General features: G+C 43.2%; 1 protein-coding gene and 1 long non-coding RNA gene across 5 annotated transcripts; one reads left to right on the top strand and one right to left on the bottom strand.

Annotated features, from left to right (window-relative positions):
- Positions 1-1110: 1110 nt before the first annotated feature.
- Positions 1111-16255, top strand: LOC116767847 (ral GTPase-activating protein subunit beta). Of its 4 annotated transcripts, none has more exons than XM_061523462.1 (29): positions 1111-1457; positions 1992-2150; positions 2596-2833; positions 3006-3240; positions 3535-3695; positions 3960-4102; positions 4564-4696; positions 5249-5434; positions 5843-5932; positions 8016-8135; positions 8623-8700; positions 8821-8986; positions 9705-9914; positions 10234-10388; positions 10990-11076; positions 11235-11369; positions 11457-11468; positions 11592-11911; positions 11996-12161; positions 12356-12527; positions 12818-12947; positions 13290-13391; positions 13874-14076; positions 14464-14614; positions 14728-14825; positions 15024-15205; positions 15318-15410; positions 15617-15857; positions 15974-16255. In XM_061523462.1, exons 1-29 carry the CDS (start codon positions 1422-1424, stop codon positions 16083-16085), a joined length of 4314 nt encoding a protein of 1437 aa, XP_061379446.1. In that variant the 5' UTR covers positions 1111-1421; the 3' UTR covers positions 16086-16255. The 4 variants fall into 4 exon arrangements, with proteins under 4 accessions (XP_061379446.1, XP_061379445.1, XP_061379448.1 ...); XM_061523461.1 differs by having other exon boundaries at positions 1180-1457; positions 15309-15410; XM_061523464.1 differs by lacking the exon at positions 5249-5434 and having other exon boundaries at positions 1181-1457; positions 15309-15410.
- LOC133319367 (uncharacterized) lies at positions 2324-7149 on the bottom strand. Its single transcript, XR_009753003.1, has 4 exons — positions 6847-7149; positions 4567-5917; positions 3521-4096; positions 2324-3231 (listed from the first exon to the last, which is right to left on the bottom strand). It is a non-coding gene; the product is annotated as an uncharacterized LOC133319367 (long non-coding RNA).
- Positions 16256-16805: the final 550 nt, after the last annotated feature.

The raw sequence follows: 16805 nt of genomic DNA, 5'->3' as shown, positions 1-16805 counted from the left end.
TATAACTTTGTATACATATTCATAAATTAACAGTAGAGAATATGAGATTATTTCATCGCTATTAATATTTTGTCATTCAAATCTCATATTTAAAAAACACATTAATGTAATTATAAACCAATCAAAAAATTTTTATTTATTTTATGTGAGTCATAATTCTTATATATGATTTTATTATAATGTGTGCATTTGAAAATCATTGCAATCATGACTTTAAAAGTATTATTAAGCTATATAAATAATAGAAAGGTGTTTCATATTATCTTTAAATTACAATAATTATTAAAAAAAGATAAAGAAAGCATTGTGTTACTTATCATAATTAAATGCCTCGACTTTGATATGAGAACGCCAAGTAACATTAACATAGATTATATTAAATATATAAGCTTTTTTACTTTGCTAACAAATGTTATTTCTTATAAAAAAACATGCAATGGTACTGTATTTAACTAGTTTGGTGGTATGTATCTTTTAGTTTTTAGTAAGATAAATATGTAAATTATATGACTGATTAAAAATTACATGATAATATATATTTTATTGCTTATTGTCTGTTTTTAATTTAATAAAAATGGTAAATTATAGACGTCTCTTTTACCGCATTTACAGCTGATGATTATTTACCTTCATTATTGAATAAAGTTTCTGTAATAGAATATAATTAGAAAACCTATCCTTTTAATATTGTAGACTGTTAAATATTTTTCTGAGCTATTAAATCATTTGAAAAAGGCAAAAAAACACATGACATTCTATTTCATGGTTCAACTGGCCAAATACATAAAACGATTTTTTTTGCACACCATGTTATTCCTATGCAAGTGACAGTCTGTTAGATATGTATTTTAAAGATGTTCCAGGTGATGAGATGTTAATGGACCAATCACACCTAGACGAAGACGGATACTTAACATAAATATATGTCGCATAGATCACAGGGATTGATTAAATAAGATGGGTTTCCCTTTGTTTTTAACAGCCACATAGACCTCACAATTTACATGACTTATAAATCCAATGCAAGTATTGTTTTAAATATTTGGAAACGTTTTAAAAAAAAGTAATTTTTCAAATTTCCTCCAAAATATAAACATATGGACCCGGCACCCGCACGGTCATTTCATTGAATGCTAAGAGGTTTCGTCTCGTCTCTTATAACATCTATATTGTTGATTACTATGTCCGTTAAGTATAGACAACAGTCATGAATCATATGTCAAATCTTAAATCCCAATTGACGATAATATTTTGACGTAAAGTGTAAACGAAGAGATATCTATTTTACTTGAAAACAAAGTATTTATATAAAAGTTACTTACTTGCAATCAATATTCATGGCATATAAAATATATTGGTAATAGCATTTTCGGCTATTTCTATTCTCTGGACATACCGTTTTACAACGGTAAACTTTATTTATGAATGTGGGAATCTTCAATAGAGTCAACAGCAAAGTAAGTATATTTATTTATTTTTTTGTTGACATTATTACTTTTTACCTTTCTTAACTTTTCTGGTACGATATAAGTTTTTAAAGAAAATCAAAAAATCACTATTATTTATCCTTTATTTAGATCTAGTCTATATATTTATAAAACTTTTAGACATTTAGACCATTTTTTTTTAAATACTTATATAAATTTAATATTTTTTTATTAGCATACTACTTTATAGTATCAGACTTTTTTCAAATGAATGTGCAAAATGCATTATTCGCTATTGCAATATCATAACTATTTCTTTTTTCTTTAAATTACTTTCTAGAGGCAAAGGTTACAACATTTAGGCTAAATGTAGAGTTTTGATTTTTATATCACTAAATATGTATGAAAAGTAAGATTTTCCTTTTGGTTATTCAAAGAACTAGTTGAATTCTTAGAGCAATCTTACAGTAAAGCCATGCCTAGAAGTAGTTTTAATATTGTGAGCATTTTTTATATACTGAATAAATATGGGACTTCATGATGCATTAATTATATGTTGTTCAGATCAAAGAGGGTGACGGGATGTACAGCGAGTGGAAGTCACTGCCTCTGGAGGGTGGAGGACAGGGGGTACTGGGAGCAGTCGGTGGACGAGAAGTGGTGCTGGCTGTAGTGAGACAACTTGCCTCACATCAACCGAGCCCTCTTACTACTGACGAGGAGGTAGATTGAAACATTAAACTTGAAACTGCTTAGAATATTCTTAATTAAATATAATATGTGATAATTATGTATGTTTTTCATAAAGTGCTTACCTAATTGGAATGGGATTGTTGTAATATGATTTTTACACACCCTACCAACAGTGTGAAAGTCAAATTTGAGTGAGAGCCAAATAAGTTTATAAAACTATATTTTAATGAGTAAACAAAGTAATATTTGGACAAAGAATTTACAAATGACTTGTTTATAGAATTAAATTTTCAATAATTATTTAAAAAATTTTTTTTTGTTCTTTCCATCAAATTCTGTCAAAAAGCCATAGAATACTTACACAGTCAGAACCTATGTAGTGTAATGACAAACAAGTCATTTCCTTTTTTTTGAATAAATTGTATGACTTTAGTAATAAGTTTGTGAAGTGATTAAGAATGATATTTAATTCCAGGTGGAGTGGGTGTTGGAGGTGATTCGTTTTGGTCTGTCTCTGCCGTTGTCAGAACACGAGGCTTTAAGGGACTGCGTTCGTGTCTGCTGCTCCTGGTTGTCAGCGTTACTCCCACCTGCGGCTCCCGCCCAACCGCCCCCGCCTGCCGTTCCGCCCGCCCTAGCAGCGCAGCCACACCGCTACGCCAACAAGATACTCAACCACCTGCACAATCTCTTCATACCGCGCCCCAATGAGAGTATGTATTAAGAAAATCCTTTATAACATATTATAACCAACATGTCAATAGATCATTTGCTTGCAAGCTCTCACATTCATATATCAAGCGGAGCTGGGTGAGTCTACATGTATATTAAATATGAATAATTCCTTTTGTGTCACTAGTTATTTGTAATATCTGATATTTCCAGGCGGTAACCTCATCAGTAAGCAGGCGGTGTTATGTCACCGTGTCCTCCGCCTGGCCAGATCCCTAGCGGACAGTGCGTCTCTCGGTCCCCGTGAGTGGCGTTCCCTCCTCCTACTGCTGCTGGCCGCCGCTGCGGCGCTGCTCGCCCCTCCAGCACCTCTGTACGGTGCCGCTGAACAACTGTGTGAACGAGTGCTGTGTGTGCTGTTCGAGGTCTGGATACTTGCCTGCCACAGGTAATACACACCATTGCCAATAATAATTATTATAGAAAAAATATTTTTATTTCGTTTTTCACTAAGCCACTGACAGAATAGAAGGACTAAATACGACAGTGAAGTAGGAGATTATATATAGTCATATTAAAATGTTGCCATACTTAATATATATATCTATCACGATGTTAGAATGAGGGTTAGTAGGTTACCTATAAATTGTTTAATTCGTCTTTGTCAGAACTGGACAAGTATATGTGATTGACCGTTAACTTTAAATAAATAAATATATATATATGACCTGTTCCGCCGCAGATGCTTCCCGTCTCCCAGTCTGTGGCGCACCCTCCGCGAGCAGTGTGTTCGCTGGAGACACCGCGCGCCCCTCACAGAGCAGTGGGCTCGGGTGTCTCTGTGTCTGACGGCGAGGCTGCTGGTCCACATGTATGGCCCCATGTACCCCGCCGTGCCCATCAGTGAGTACTCACTATACTTTGGTGAATAACGAAATGAAGAACAGGGTTATTTGTACGAAGCAAGTAAATTTCAAGTAAAACATACAGAAATAAAATTTCAATGTCACGAGCGGAATTCGAGCAACCTTTAAGATTAAAGCAATTTGAAAAATGAACTTTACAGTTGATACATTCTATTTGAATATTAATTAAAGTTTTGGCTCAAAACTGTTTGAATAACGACCGTTGTGTGATGTCTGTCAATAATTCTACTGTAACGTCCAGGCGAGGAGGACTCCCAGCTGGTGCCGGCGGACATGAGCGCGGAGGCCGTCACCCAGGCCTGGTACCGCATCCTCCACACCATAGGGAACCCCGTGGACCTCACCAGGCCCGCACTCATCAGCCACACTCCCGAGTTCCTGCAGGTATGCGGCGTTAACACACTACACCCACGGGCAGATATAAGGAAAAGATAAAAGTAGAAAAAAAATTTAGAAATCTGATTGAGCATATTTAACATAAAATATTATTGACGCATTAAATGTTAATCAGATACTTTGCTTTAAAAAGCAACTTAACTTGCTTCATCATCACAACTCTCCTTTTAATTTAATTCTTGTATACTTGTTTAAAAACACTGCTCTATTATTTTGTACCCGCTACAGAATGGTTTTAACATTTTGTAAATTTTTTGGTCAATAAATAATAAATTACTAAATACACACAAATATTGTCACACCTTACAAACTTTTTGAATGGTGTTGCCAGATATAAAATATATTGATCTGGCAATATTTATTATAACTGAAGCGCTCACACACTGTCATGACAATTATTAAATAAATAATATATATAGCCGGTACTTATTATATTTTATATTTTCTAGTACTGGATGACCGTGGAGGAGGGTCAGGATCAGGGTCGTGAGGTCGAAGGTCGAGACTCGTGGGTGGGGTCGCTGGCTCACATCTTCCACCGCGCTATGATGGGGGTCGCAGCACACGTGGACGCATTTCTTGGTCAGTCGATTATTAACCTACATAACACACATTCAGTCTGTACATACAATATAATGGATAGTAACTATTTAAATTGATTTGGCTGTTTGAGAAATATTAATCTGTTTTGACAATAACTTTGGATTTTTAATGAGTTCATGTAGCGTTTGTCTGTTGGCTTCCTTATTAACGGTTTAATCTAGCTAGAACATATACTTAACAAGAACTATTATAGTTAAATGCGGGTTATCTTAAACCTTTGGGATTTATAACACATGACTGGGACTTTTTTAATTTTGAAATTTTAATATTTTTGATTAGTCCAGCTATGTGTACAGCATCGGTTGCTTATATTCTAAACGTCGCCACTAAAATTGGTTTCTTTTGTAAAAAAAAAACTATCCTCCTTAATCTCGAGCTTCGAGTAAAATTTTATGAGATGTACGAAAAAATTTCCACATATCTCTAGCAAGACATTTTTTAGATAACAGTATCTCATAGTTCTGGTAGATTAACTGTCGTAGTATAGGATAAGTTCCTGGGGTCAGTAGTAGTAGTGGTGTGGGTGGGCAGGGCGGAGCACGGAGCGCTGGGTGGTGGAGACGGTGGGGGGCGCGGGTGGCCTGGCGGGCGCCGGGGGGCCCGGCGGTGGAGGGGGCCCCGGCCTCCACGACGAGGGGGACCTCACGCCGCCCGCACACCGCCGCCTCGCCAAGAGTTTCAGCGCCAGCAGGCCCCGGGAGAAGGTCCCCGACAAAAGTACGATCATAATAATGTACATTGTATACTTTACAGTAGGCTGCACTGCTATCGTGGCCTCAGCTGCGGGTGCTGTAGGTAGTGGAACTTTGGTGGTATTTGTTAGCTGGTTGATTTTAATTCCGCACCTCACATTTCAAGTAGCACTTAACAAGTGTAGTGTTAATGACATCTTGCATACTAATAGTTACTGGCATCCGTTTGTATATGGCATGTAAGCTCACAGACTGTAGGGACAACACCACAGCTTAGACGGCAAGTGGCTGGGATGGCATAACATGGAAGTAGTAGGTTCAATCCGTGACGGTGAATTTTTCATTCTAAAATATTTATTTTACTAGTTGAATATCCACAATCAATATAATTAATGAGTTATGCTTTATAAGATATCAATATCCACGTGTCCAGGTACCCCGCGGTCTTCCCTGATAGGCCTCACGAGCGGCCGACCGTCGAGCGTGGCTCCCACGACTCCACCCAATTCTATAACATCACAAGGTATTTAATAAAGCCGACAATCGCATATCATTTTATAATTAAAAAATAACTATTGCAGATAAAAAAAAACCAGTGGAATTGGGGTCCTGTCTTTTTAAATTAAGGCGCTGAAAAATTCCGTATGAAATAGGCATGATGACAATAGTCAACAATCGCTAAATACTATTTTTAGTGAATTTAACTTTCTTACAATATAAAACTCGTTTTTTTTCTCTATTAAGAGTTTGATTAATATTTATTTTTATACAATAAGGCAGTCCGCCGTGACGTGCCGAACGCCCGTCAGGACGCGATGACGTCACTTCTAAGTCGAGGCATTAGCAACACGCGCGACGACACACTTCGTATTGTTATTCTCATTGCTTTTTTTACGTCAAGTACAATTTGAATGTAAATGTAATATAAAATAACATGAGTCGGGAAGCCAGGTGTACTGAGACGAGCAAGCGCGCTTGTCTCAGTTTTTTTTGCCTAGAATCGACATAATAATTCTGGGAGAGTTTTTGGCATCAAATAAAAATTTTTGTTCAGGAGAATCTAGAAATGTTAAAACTTCCATGTAAGCATATAATATAATTTAAACTATTATAATATGTGGTCTGTCTGTGGCATCTGATGTTCGGTTTCTCCTATCTGGTTGACATTGATATTTCGTGGGCGTACACCGCGGCTTCATGAGGACCTGTGACCGTGACCTGTGACACCGAGCCCATCAAATGATATTTCATACAATTATATATATCATTTGATAAGCGAAGTTTGACTAAGCAACGTGACCTAACAGTAATGAGAGATGAAACCTAACCTCCAAATAATTTGTTTACATTTTTACATTCAGACCTCGACAAAATATTATTGCCAAAGACGAGTTTTATATACTGTACGAGAATCTATATAACAATGTAAAAATTTACATCAAAGTGATGTTCACTAAAGTAGAGGTGAATACTGGACACTATTGTTTTTGAGTCTCGCCTTGCAAGTTTAAACTTGGTTCGCATTGTTTTATTGTGAGGAACGTACACAAATAACTTATCAGCAGTTTTTAAGGTTTCTTGTGACACTGGGGTCCCCCTCCCCACACAACTTATACACTTTCGAATTCAGATTTAATAACACAAAATTACTTATTTATTTAACGAGCGCAGCGTACTTGCGTCTTATTTATTTAGACGTGACGTCACAAGCGACGCCATGACACTAACAAACGTTTTGGCGCCGGATTAAAAATGGATAGAGAAAAATGCAGTTATTTGATAAAAAACCTAGTATTTTCTTAAAATTAATAATTTTTCGTATAGAATAGACGTATACTTATATCATACAAAGGAATTTCAAAATTTTTCAACATATGTACCTATTCGGGATTTAATAATAAATAAAATGAGTAAAGTTATCCTTATTATTTCCTGTAGTATCGATTCACATAAACTTATAATCAGTTTGAAAAAAATCTAATAATTTCTGATTTGAATAAGCTCTTCCTTATATCTATCTGGTTCTGTCAGATTTTGAATTTAACTCAAGTAGTATGACTCCGTATACTACTTGCTAATTATATATATATATATATATATACATATAAGCGATTACGCACTAAAGCAACAAAACGATAAGGAATGGAAACAGGTAGCGAAAGTAACAGAGTTGTATTAAGTAGCAAGTACATGTGATAACTAAATTATAAAAAAAACATATTGTCATTTACACAAAAAATTATGTAACCATAATTTAGTGTCGGACTTGACCGTTCTGCGCGGGAGTCTCCGCACAGTCATTAGCGCAGACACATGACGGATTCGTGGCCATGCCGGTGAAGGCAGCGTCAACTAAACTATTGCGAATGTCCAGGCGTAGTCATTCGCTTTGTTTTGCACACGGCACTCCCCGATGCAGAATCCTTATCTTAGATGATCTTATGCTGCGTTTAGTCGTCCGAGCTTCACTGGTTTAGTCGCCACATGATAAACTGCTTTATTATTTTAAATAATCTACGTTTACTTGACATTAGCGGAGTATCGGCTGTATACTTTAAGTCGAGGCCTATTATCACTGTATTATGTATGTAACGTGTGTGTGTCAGTGTCGGAGTGTGAGAAGCCTCCGCCGTCCCCGCTCCGCCCGCAGGTGAACTCCATCCTGCACCTGTTCGGGGACTGGCTGCTGGACGCCGCTCTCGTCGGCAGCAACTTGCAAACCCACGGTACAGTAATGATTAAATAATCCACACTTACACTGGCAACACTTCCTTATTATACCAAATTATAAATTTTGCGTGCTACCGATGAAAATGTGAAATACATTGAATTACTTATTTTATGTGTAAGGAAAATTTTTAATTTTTTAAATTAATTATATTTGCACAGACAAAAAATATTATAAAATTCAAAATTCGTAAGATTAAAAACTCATTTTATTATTTACGCGATTTTACAAAAAACGATTAAAACCGCCATCATCCCACAATACATCCTACATTTAAAGCGGATTTAAATTGTTCTGAAGAGCTACATGAGCAAAAATAGTTTTTCCACAGTTTGTTGAACAAGACGTTTCATGTCCCGGGCAGGGTTACATTTATAATTGTATCAGTGATTGCCGATGAGCGGCCTGGCCTAACGACATGTGTGAGTATCGGGAGTCAATCAGACTACTGAATACTGTTTGTTGTAACACGACGCCTGTTCTAGAGAGAGCGGAGGGCACGCCGCCGCCGCCGTCCCTGTCGGAGGCAGCTCAGAAGATTACCATGATCAACTATCAAGCAGGTACATCCCTAGACTTACTGTACTCCGTCTGTAACATGGGACATGCGAGTCTTCTGTGTAAATCAGATACATTTAATTGCGTTCATAATTATTTATGTTTTTATCCGTCTCTTCGACCAGGCCGTTGCGTGGCGCTGGGCGCGCTGTGCCGCGTGTTGTGTTCCAAGCAGGGCCGGGAGGCGGTGCTGGCGCCGTACCTCGCCCGCGCTTACAGCGCTTTACAGCGGGCGCTGAGAGACCCGCGAGCAGCCGCTGCCGTGGTGCTGCACGCCGCTGACATCTTCCGGTGAGGGGCTGCAGACTTTACTACTTATTAGAAGGAATGGACGTCCTAGAGACAGCCTCCCTACACTACCTTCAATATCATTTCGCAGCCCATATGTATTATTTCATATGTTATTGTTGATGTGTACACGAGTACAGTCAATGCCTGTGTATGCACCTACTGTATAGTTCAGTTCAGGTCAGTTCCTTGCACGTTACTCTGAGAGCGAGTTTAACCGAGTCAACACATGTAATTATCTCTATTATAATATTTGTCCGTTTTTGACTGTCACGGTGTAGATCGTGCCGTTTGTTTTCTCTTAAGTAAGTATTCTTGGAGACTTTGATTACTTTATAAATGTAACATCTAAGTGCATTTTCACAACTTAATACTGAACCTAGTGATCTCCTGTGTATCAGGATGCTGGGAAACAAAAAACTATGATGTTAATAAAGCTCGGCGTTACTTCATTTGTTAGACAGAAACACGATCCGCACACGCTGTCTCCAAACGATGATATCAGACTTTAATAGGGACGCCAAGTGTTTTGTGTATTCCTAAATCTCTCTAGTGTATTATACACTGAAATCATTCTCGTAATCGTTTCATGGATCAGTCGAACGGAAGTTCTCATAGAAATGACCTACTGGAATGAAGGCCTACACGCAGGCGTACAAAAATCATGACGATTGCGATGACATGTATATGAATAGTTGAAGCACGTCCGTGTGCGTTGTAGCGTGGACCTGGACGGCGTGCTGGTGCTGGTGCCGGACTTCATCAACGCCCTGGAGCGCGTGCTCACTGAGCGAGAGCCGCGCCTGGACTGCGGACACGTGGACCGCAGGGAGCTCAGGAAGGCCGCCATCAGCATCCTGCTGTCGCTGGTCGCCTTCCCCTACCACTACAGGGGGCTGCCCGTGCCCGAGTTCCCCGGATACAATGAATAGTAAGTATACTAGTGAACCGGTATGAACCGGTGTGCTTTCCATACTGTATATATTGTAAACTTCCCAGAGAAGTAACTCAGATGTGACAAACACGTATTAATTAGAATTTACGCACTGAACTGTATTTCCCTCGGTTAAACGGTTTTATATGTTCGCATGTCACAGACTACAGATGGCGCTGTCAGTCGGTGACCATATATATTATATTTGTCTCTCGACCCAATCCTAAAGTCCGCGAGAACGAGGCCGCGGACCAAGACTGGTTTAGATAAAATCATTTCGCGTTTATAGTACTGAGTGACGTTTTCCGCCCCCCAGCGCGGGTATGTGTCTGGGTGAGTTCGCCCGCGGCCGCCTGTCGGTGGTGGCGGCCTGCGCGGTGCAGACGGAGCCCGAGGAGGCGCTCGCCGTGCCGCTGCTGTCCGCGCTCTACCTGTGTGTCAGACACAACGCTTGCGCCTCCGATAAGAGAGGTAGGGTGGGCTACGGGACTAGGAGGGGGGGAACGGGGACAGGGGTAAAGGAAAGATTAGATCAAAGAAAGAATAAGTCAGAGGGAGGAGCATAGATTGAAATAAGTCCAAGTGGAGGGAATTCACACAGGTTCAATACGTTTACACTTTTCCCACCGAGTCCAGTGCGACGCTGTACAGGACAACCTTGTTTCTATTACGGCTGAGACTCGCTCACCTTTCATTCAGTTACTACATCCACATGGCCACATCACCTCCAGCCTCCCACACGCCACACGTCGCTCATCACCGTTATCAATGCCGCACGCAATACTTTTGTTTCGCTTTCCCGTGACGTCCACGGACGAGCGTGGGTCTCCGGGGGATTGTTCAATAAACAAGGACTTTGAATATCCATGTCTGACTTCCTTACGAACGATGAATATTTTTACAATAGAAATACTCTTACCTGATAAATTTTACCAACTATCGACAAGTCTCCTACGCCAAAACTACAATACCTCTAAATGCCATCGGTCTCGATGTAGTTCTGTAACCCGCTCGTATATGATTGTTAGTCATGAGTAACCGGTGTATAAGTGTGTGGGCTGCGTGTTCCTAGCTCGCTCCGAGAGCGCCGGACCCAGCGTGTCGTCCGACGACTTCGCGGCCGACGTTAGGGAGCTAGACCCGTCCTCGCCCAGCTTCGGTAATTTATTTTTTATGTTGCTGTCATAGAGTTTATATTACGTCACTACACATGTGCTTTTTAATTATTTTTTGTTTAACGCTTGCTTTATATGATTTACCATGATCGTATACCTCCCCCTCCCCCCTCCTATGTTACACGTTGCGTGTCGTGTGTAGGTTCGTCGCTGGTGGTCCGCGCCACGTACCTGGTGTGTCACCGCCTGATCTCGTCGTGGAAGGGCGACCTGCAGGTGTCTCTGGCGGCCCTGGAACTGCTGTCCGGACTCGCCAAGCTGCACGCCTCAAAACCAGGTCGGTTTAATGAGCAGGCTATTATTAAATATGTCTATTTATAATCTGTGGCATATTAAAAAAATCTTTAATTTTCATGCACTCCAGATTTTTATTTGGGTAAGACATCGCAATATTATTGAATTTTAAGGGATTTCTTGTGTAAAATGTGTATCCAGTGTAGATGTATTTGAAACAATCCATAGTGATCTTCGTTGTTTTGTATATTAATTGCATCATCAGAGGCGATGGAGCGCTCCCGCGCGGTCAGGTGGATGTGTGACTACATCGTGGCCCAGTGCGGCCGCCCGCCCCCGGGACACTCCCGGGACGTCCACTCGTGTGTGGTTGGGGCGTACGGGGCGCTGGCGGCCTGGCTGTGTGCGCCGCTGCTGGCGGACGGGGAGTGCCTGGCTGCCCTACTGGAGGTGGTGGAGCTCGGCATCTCGGGCTGCAGGAGCCGCGGCGACCGACCCGCCATGAAGGACGACAAGGAACTCAAGCCCGTCTCCATGAGGGTGCGGGACGCCGCGGAGGCGCTGCTCATGCTGATACTCGAGCAGGTCTATAGAGTGTTAGTTGTTACCCGGAACCTTCTTCATTGAAGTCGTTTTACACCTACGAATCTCCCGACCTGCCGTTCCCAGGTGGGCGAGAGTACGTCAGAGGGTCGTTGGTGTCGCTTGGACGAGCGCTGGCTGCAGGAGCTGGGGCACGCTCCTCTCCGCCACTTCTCCCTGGACGGACACATCCTGCTGTCGCTGCTGGAGGAGCCTCTGGCCAACAGTCAGGAGCCGCAGCCCACCGTGGTCGGTGAGTGATGTGTCTACTGGCATCTGTTCATTTGGTGGGTACACGGAATCGTCGCTTAAGCGTGTATACCATATATCCCAGTGTTCTAAAGTGTTTTCAAAATAAGCGAGAGTAGAAGCTTGTTTCTTTGGTTTCCGTTAATCCACTGTAGGGAGACAGTGACGTCGAACTCCCCCTCACATTTTCGTTTCCAGTAATAATTCGTTCCTCTTGGGGTCGCTGGTCTTGGTCGCTGTGTTCCCGCGGCGCTCCTCGCTGCGCCACCCTGGGCGGATCCTCGTGTCCCCGCCCGGTGGCCATGCTGGAGCCCCCCGCCCGCCCGCCCGCCACCTGCCGCGCCCTGCCCGCCGCGCCGCCCTGTGCGCTGTTAGTTACTCACACTACATATAAAACGTGGAACTCCTCATTATCTTAATTATTGAATGTATCGCATCCCTATGGCTGGGTATTCTACATTAAACAAATATATGAATTAAGATTCACGAGCGGGGTCCGCTCCCGTATCCTGCGGGCTCCGTCTATCGCCAATCGAGCTATACGCTGGTAGTTTTGGAACAAGTCATTCACATTATACTTACGTTGATGAGTGCAGCACCTGTCGGCCGATGCACACTTGGCGAGCCGTCCTTGAGTAATTCCTTCCGTCCTTCCGCCAGCGAGTCGTCGTTTCCGTCCCTGGAGGCGGTGCTCCGTCGCCTGAATGACCCGGGCGCCGCCACGCTGTTCAAGCTGCTGGAGCAGCAGACCAACATCGAGAAGAAAGTCAGAGACGGCGAGGATAAGGCGGTGGGCGCGATATGCTTAGCGATATAAACTAATACACCCGGCCGTCTGGCCAGTACACATGTCGACAGTGTCGCGCAATCTTCATTGATATGAAGAAAGGCGTTTTTTTGTTTGTTTTTCTTCGTCACTTTCAGTGCATTGACGTAAAAAATTCTAACTTCTCCCCTCGTGTATTAGATAGGTTAGGTTTTTATTTTATTTTGAAACGTAATTTCCCGCTGAGCTATCGGAGACTATTATTTAATACACGGACATTCGAAAAATCGCTTAGAATTTAGATTTCTCTTCTGAGCATTTCTTTTTCCGTAATATTTGTATAAACTTAAAGCTTTTAATCTCCAGCTGCCAGAGGAGTACGTGCCCCCGGAGCCGGTCACCGAGTTCCAGACGGCTAGACTTTTCCTGGCACACTTCGGACTCCTCAACATAGGAGGAGAGAAAAAGGTTTGTGAGGGACACGCTGGACATAGAAAATTGACGGCGCTGAGTGTTGTCTTCATCAAGGAATCAGATACAAACGATGTCACAGTCTCCCCAGCGCTGGCAAATGTTGTTTAACATTAGAAGAGCGATCAGGGTCTGTCGGGAGCCCGACGAGGCGAGGCCGTAGTCCATACACTGTCTGTTGTAGTAATGTCGCTAGCCTGGCCTCACACGGCGTCATGGAACATCCAGCTTTATATATTTTATAACTCCCCGCGTATGTCGTCTCTACATAACACACTTATTATGAAATGTCACATCGGTCCCTTAAAAAAAACAACAATAGATGTATTTACTACATTAGTGACTGAAAGAGTTATCTTTCAGTTGCAGTAGCTGTTAAGCTACGAATATGTGAGAGATTCAATCGAGTAGTTTCTCTTATAAGGGGACTAGAAAGGACATCTGCAATGCCTGTTACTTATACTGGTGTCGTTTCCTAGGGTGCTCCTCCCCGTCTCGTATCTCTGAGCGGCGGCGAAGCCCTACAGGCGGCGTTGCGTCGCCTGGACGCCACAGGAGCCCGAGCGGCCCTCACCGCGCACGTGTTCTACGCCCGCCGCGGACAGACGAGGGCCGACCAGATAGTGGCCAACGCCGCGCGCTCCCACGGAGTCTCGCCCGCCTTCGTCAGGATGTTGCGAGGGTGAGGCGCCATCATCACACTGAAACAATCTCGTTCAATTTATACGAATGGTGAGGAAGATAAGTCTAGACTTGAATCACGCTAATGAAGAAACATTGAGATATTCCTCACCGGTCACGCGAGGGCTGGACCACAGCCCTACCTCCTGCTGAGTTATAAATAGTTGGTTTCGGGCGTCTTTCGATGTCGTAGCGTTAAACGGACTCGTTATGAACCAAGACATACCAGAAAATGAAGGTGTTATAGTCACCAGGGCTAGCGACCAACGCGTTCAGCGCCGCGACCTTGACGGGAACTATAGAACAAATAACTTAACGAACAGCAGCGTCCAAACGGAACACTTATCTTGGGTCAAGGATGCTAATGTTCTCGTATGCTCCGCCGCAGACTGGGCTCGCCGGTGTTCGTGGCGACGCACGCCGGCTGGAGCGGCCACGTCCGCACCAGCTACGACGCCGCCTCCCCCGCCGCCACGCACGCGCACACACGACACACCGAGCAGAGCTTCACGCCCAGCCTGTACGACGGCCGGGAACAGGTGGGCGACCCGGGGCCTGTCTTCCTGAGTCCTTTCTTTCCCCGCTGTCTACCTGACCGATCTTTCTACATAATGATTTCCGCGACCGATCTGAAGGCTGTAATGTAATCCAGGTGCTGTACTGGGCGGACGCCACGGACGAGATCGCATTCGTGGTACCGTCCGGCCGAGCGGACGACGAGCACGTGGACGGCCCGTGTCTCTCCACCAAGTATGTATTCACATACTGTCGTTAGTGTGTGTGGGTGTATGTGAATGTGTGCGTGTCTACGTCTGAACGTTCGTAAGTGTGTACTATTAGTGTATGTGTGTCGTGTAAGTCCTTAATTAGTGTGTGTGTGTGTGCTTCTGTTTATGACCTATTAGATATTTTCTTTTAAATCTTTTTTATCTTTATAAATATCCACAGTCGCTCAGACAGTACCGAAAAATCCGGTGGTTCGTGGTGGGATGTGTCCGGGGGCGTGGTCGGGGGCGTGACCTACGAGCGTAGTGTGAGCGAGAGCGAGCGAGGCGAGAAACGTACTCTAGACAACGCCAGGGCACTGTCGCTCGATTTGGACAAACCGCAGCCGGCACTTCCCGGCCATGGTGATACATTAGCGTATTCTGATAGCGGTCACACTCACCTTGGCGTGAGGTGGACCGCGTGTGTGTTTTCATTTTAATTGATTTATCAACCTAATATTGCCAGCCAATACAGGAACGGGCAGCGGCAGGAGGAACAGGGACTTCGCACCGAAGATCCTGATCATCTGGCTCGAAGACTTCGAGGATCACCTCAACATGCCCATCGGTGAGACAAAGAATGATTATAATATCATTATTTACATGTTGTTTTTTGCCAAATAAGTTCAAAAGGTACTGTAATGTTTTCATTTTCCATCCTACCATATTTCTCGTAAGGGCTGTACTATACTCTTGTCTCGTGTCCCATCAGTCTCGCTCTGTAGACTATCATTCAACGAGTCGTTCTTTGTCCTTATCCCTCGTCCTCGTCAGACGACCTGATCTCGTACTGTGAGACGGGCGTCCCCTGTCGTCGCTCGGACACGGCCGTGCTGTGTGTGAGTGCCGTGAGAAGCGGCCTGGTGAGGGTGGGCGTGAGCGGGGGCGCGGGGGGTGCTGGCGGAGCCGCCGGGGTCCTCGCTGACGGCGCGCTCGTGGCGCCCCGCCTGCTGCCTGACTGCCTGCGGAGGGCTGCCTGCTTCCTGGCGCGACGGGCGAGGCTCAACACGGACCTGTGAGTGAGATACACGCACACACAACTGGACCTTTTCGCACTACATCTTATAACGCCATCTTTAGTCATACATCAAGCAGCTATTTTAGAATACACTTTGGAACGTTGCTGTCCAGGTACCAGCCGCCGCCGGTCCGCCGCCGCCAGCTCATCCAGGAGATCAGCCAGCAGTTCAAGCGGGACCTGTCGGAGCCCGAGCTGCTGGAGTCTCTGTTCAAGGCGCCCTAGCACTTCGTCACCCTTCGTAGTCCCCCTGTATAGATCTGCTGTATTGTTAGTTTTATATTTAAGACTGAATTAATTTCCTTTAAACGAATTGTTCTTCTTTAACATTCCAGATGTTAATATATTTATCACCTTCGTTGTGCTTAACGTTATATTAAAGAGCTTTAACTCGTGTCGTTTCCTTTGTTCTTCACATCCTAACGTTGTTTGATAACTGAACTTGCCGTTATTGTAACTATAAACCTGTCTCGGGTGTAAGCCGTCTCCAACGTTCCGTCTCGTAACGTGGCGTCTTCTGGTGTTAGGAGGGAGGTTCTGTATTTGATAAACAATATGTCAAGGAGCAGCCCGAAAGAAAGTCTTAACTAATTAAACAGAATGTCCTTGCTACAACATCTGTGATTAATGTTGACGGAAGTTGACAAACAAAGGTTTACCGGAAGCATTCAAATTAAGGCTGCTGTGACGTCAGACCGGTGAACGATGAGACACCTTATAGAAGAACTGTAGAGGCTTAGAATGCCTGCAAGAAAGGCGGACCAAAAAAAATTACTTGACTAAAAACGTAGTCCGATAATTTTATGTGACTTATTAATACAGATCAAGTTTGTTTGCCGCGCGTTAATAAAATGCAGATATTACCGTAACTTCTATCTGGAAATTCGGTTTAAAGACATTTATTTCTCATAAAGAACACAAAAGTTCACTTATAATAAGAAATTA

Source organism: Danaus plexippus, chromosome 19, assembly GCF_018135715.1.
Source record: "Danaus plexippus chromosome 19, MEX_DaPlex, whole genome shotgun sequence".
NCBI lineage: Eukaryota > Metazoa > Arthropoda > Insecta > Lepidoptera > Nymphalidae > Danaus > Danaus plexippus.
This window is presented reverse-complemented; position numbering and strand designations above follow the sequence as displayed.